The sequence below is a fragment of the Coregonus clupeaformis genome, unplaced genomic scaffold, assembly GCF_020615455.1.
Source record: "Coregonus clupeaformis isolate EN_2021a unplaced genomic scaffold, ASM2061545v1 scaf3724, whole genome shotgun sequence".
Classification (NCBI taxonomy): domain Eukaryota; kingdom Metazoa; phylum Chordata; class Actinopteri; order Salmoniformes; family Salmonidae; genus Coregonus; species Coregonus clupeaformis.
Genome location: NW_025537178.1, coordinates 36,258 through 40,026, shown reverse-complemented (window position 1 = coordinate 40,026; position 3,769 = coordinate 36,258). Strand labels below are relative to the sequence as shown.

The window sequence follows — 3,769 nt, the reverse complement described above, 5'->3', positions numbered from 1 at the left end:
ATGGAGATTAGAAGTGCTGACTAATGGAGAGAAACTGTGGCGTTCTGGTTTCTTAATTTTCATAGTGTTCTTTGGTTGAATGCATAGAATTTGTGAAGACAGTAAAGAGAGCAGCATTCTAAAATGTGTTGTGTTTTGAGTTGGTGTTTGATAAAAAGCAGAACCACTATCTGAATTTATGGATGAAGTCAGAATGTATTCATGGCTCTGGATAAAGTACGCCAATGATGCCATCCAGTGGAGAATAAAAGCACTGCTCTAGTTTCTGGTAGTCTGCACACCGCTAACAAATACCTCAAAGCTGATTACAGAGACTTTGCATGACTAAAAATAAACAGATATAACATACTACATACACGTACTACTTTATTAAATTTGCATTACAACCAGGAAGCCTTTTGCCTTCTGGTAGGCAGTCATTGTAAATATGAATTTGTTCTTAACCGACTTGCCAAGTTAAATAAAATAAGTCTGAAATGTCATTAAAGAATCCAAATAGATACCTTAACAGTTTCCTACCATTTTACATCTTCCGACTTGCATTTCATCATCGCCTTTCCAAACATTTGTACTACATGGGTGTTGATGGGATACCTTTAGAAGTCTTATTCAATACTTACACCACTGCATACAGAATCATTTCCCAATGGAAAATACCCCCAAACCATGACAAAATAAAGCTAATAAAAACAAAGCAAACTTATCTCGCTCACCTCGCATTTCTCACTCCTGAAAATAAGGCTTACTTTGTACCAATCACCACGATCAGTGTCCCTTAAATTGTGTTAACGTGACAGGCTACAGAGTAAAGATTGGGAAACCACAGATTGCCACAGGGGCCTGGTGTTTAGTACTGTGTTATCTATGTACGTTGTATGGGGGGACATAACCTGGACTCATAGAAGGATGAGAGGAGTGGGGAGCCAGGACTACATTTGAGTGTCCCCTTGGCAGTAGGGTGTCAGGACAGGGGTGTCCAGGACTACATGGGAGAGCCCTCCCTTAGTTGCGGTGGCTTTGACAGCCTCAATCTTGACATCCTGCTGTTTGAGACGGTAGTCATGCAGGGCAGCTTGATGGCATCCTCTGCCAGCACTGGAAAAGGCAAGAATTTCAAATAGTTGTAAAAGATGTTAAAAAGGCACGCATGGTTTAGAACTTCAACTTGTTGACGGGGCAGAACAGTATTAGATATTAGACTGAAATAAGGGGCTTACTGGAGCAGTGAAGTTTGACCGGTGGAAGACTGAGCTCTTTGGCAATGTCCGTGTTCTTTATTGTCAGTGCTTCGTTAATCTGAAAGCCAAAAAGAGGGCAACGTCCACCAACCAATAAATAAACTCGATCCATCCATGATATGTAATGAAAGGAAAAAAACAAACCGTGGAAATGACTTTAATTGAGAAATACAAACCAGAGCAACAACATTCAAACAGAACAGTAAAACAGGGAAGCAGAGGGAAAGTGTCATGGATGCAGAATGTTCACTCACAGATTTGCCCCTTCACCCACTCCGTTACCAGGAGCTGGAGTGGCGGTCGGCTGGGCCGCAGCCGAACGTCTTGAACCTGGCGTCCACAATCTTCCCCTGATCATCCACCTCAATCTGTAGATAGGAGATGAGTCACTTTATGCAACAGTGTCTTTTGTCCACATAATTGAATAAATAAACAATGTTGTAACATTACTAAATACATACTTGGTAACTAAATAAACAGAGCACGCTGCTTCTTGCTAAATCCTATCTGTGCTGTTATCTGCTTCTTTGGAACACAACCAAGACATGGTGACCTCATTCAAAATCCCAGGCCATCTGAGGTTCCTGTGAGGTTGCCATGGTGAGACAGAGGGAGTAATGAGGACAGGGGACCAACATACCTGAAGCTTCATCACATCTCCACAAGCTGGGGCTCCCACCAAGCCTGTTCCCACATTTTTGGAGGTCTTGTCCAGGATCCAACATTCCCTTGGGTTCTCTAGTAGTGGTCCACTACCTAAACATGGCAACAAGGAGACAAAAACATATTGAAGAACTGTCATTTCCACTTAACTCAAGTTTATGATGTCCCCGTCATGGTAATATTCTCTGCTGCATAGCTACAAACATTCACATAATATCATCCTTAAATTCATTCTGACTGTCTCCCAAAAAAAGCAGCCTCGAAGGCTGAGAGGGCTCTTGCATTCCCGTTATGTAAGGGGAGTTTCAACGTTACACAAGGAAAATTAAAATAAACAGATTAGGACAGGGCTCCACTGTCACAACTGTAGTACTTCTTGCTGCAACCTCCCTCCCCCAGATGTAATCGCCGCATCGATGCAGAGTCATTCTCTGCGCACTATTGAACAATGCTTTGTGTCTGACTATCCTAAATATTTGGTGAGTTTGTTAGGGGGCCAGTTGGTACTGATAACAGTTGTTTTATTGACTTTGCCTAAATCTCATAACTGTAGGAGCAGCCTTTAAATGACCAACCTCATGTTCCTTTTGGCCAAAGAAGGCTTTGTAAACATTATTGTAGGCTGTTCAGAATGAGTGATGAAATGTTAGCCTAAATCCAAATGGACAATTCCACCAAATAGATGGCAATAATCTATAGGTTATTATGTTCTCTAACACATGTAAATAAGATACAGGTTCAACAGAAACCGAGAGTTACTGTGGAAATGTGATCTTATTTCACACGTTCTGTAGAAAAAATCCAGAATCAATTAAACTGCGTATATTGCCAGGGCAGAGGTAGTACACTGGTGCTACCACTATGCTGCTTCAGAGCACTGACCGTCACCTGTAGCGTTAGTGTTACCAAACAGCTAATTTGTCGGAATTAGCTAAAACAGCTGAGGAAGGAACATATTACCTTCAGGTATGCTGAGCCTACATCAGTAGGACCTGCATCAACCGAGATACAGCTGGAGATTGAAATTGCATTGCCCGAAAAATTGTATTTTTCAGAAAGAACATTATCTAATATGTTAGCTAGATAGATATACGCTAGCTAACTAGAGGCAGGATATGTGACGCATGTTGTTAGCTAAGCTAGCTACTTCGACCACTCTATTTTAAAAATATTTCAACTAAGATACTCTAAGAGAAACATCTAAACAAATACATTACTAGAGTATTCAATGCTAAATTTACTTCTAGACAAGTTACATAGCAACTAGCTAACGTTAGCCTAAGTTAGTTGTCAAAACAAGCTAGCAAGCCATTCACATTGAATGAGTTTACGACCTAAACAGTGACACGTGGCTTAATTTATCAGCCATCAAACACAGCTAAGCTATACAGGTTATTTGACCTTCTTGTGGTGGCGGCTTGGACCGTATATTCCGGGGAAGTGATCCTTCCGATCACAACAAACGGGGTCGATGCACTTCTTTGCCATTAGACCCGCCATGTTCGCTGTTTGTCTGAAATGACGAGTCTGGAAGAAGGCGAGCCTATACCCTTATCATGCGCGTGACAGTGTAGGAGGAGGAGCTTTTGGACTGATCCCAGTGAATGACAGAGACGTGTATGGATTTGTAAATAATATTCAAATATATAAACTTTTTAATGTAGCAATATTCAACAAATATATCTAAAGGTTAGGTATGAGCCCTAAAGGCAAACACAGGGTAGTAGATAATTAACCATAATTAATTACATTGTTAGAAAAACAAAAAAACGTTGTATGTGTTATGTATGTATGAGTTATAATAATAATAATAATATGTCATTTAGCAGACGCTTTTATCCAAAGCGACTTACAGTCATACCGTGCAT

The 3,769-nt window shown here is 40.6% G+C and overlaps 1 protein-coding gene across 1 annotated transcript; it reads right to left on the bottom strand.

The window, feature by feature from the left end:
- Window positions 1-919: 919 nt before the first annotated feature.
- Window positions 920-3,416, bottom strand: LOC121573817 (iron-sulfur cluster assembly enzyme ISCU, mitochondrial). The gene is given in 7 exon segments (XM_041886133.2): window positions 920-1,072; window positions 1,075-1,095; window positions 1,218-1,296; window positions 1,493-1,606; window positions 1,879-1,977; window positions 1,980-1,994; window positions 3,303-3,416. Coding segments are annotated over 7 exon segments (570 nt in total). The 5' UTR covers window positions 3,402-3,416; the 3' UTR covers window positions 920-929.
- Window positions 3,417-3,769: the final 353 nt, after the last annotated feature.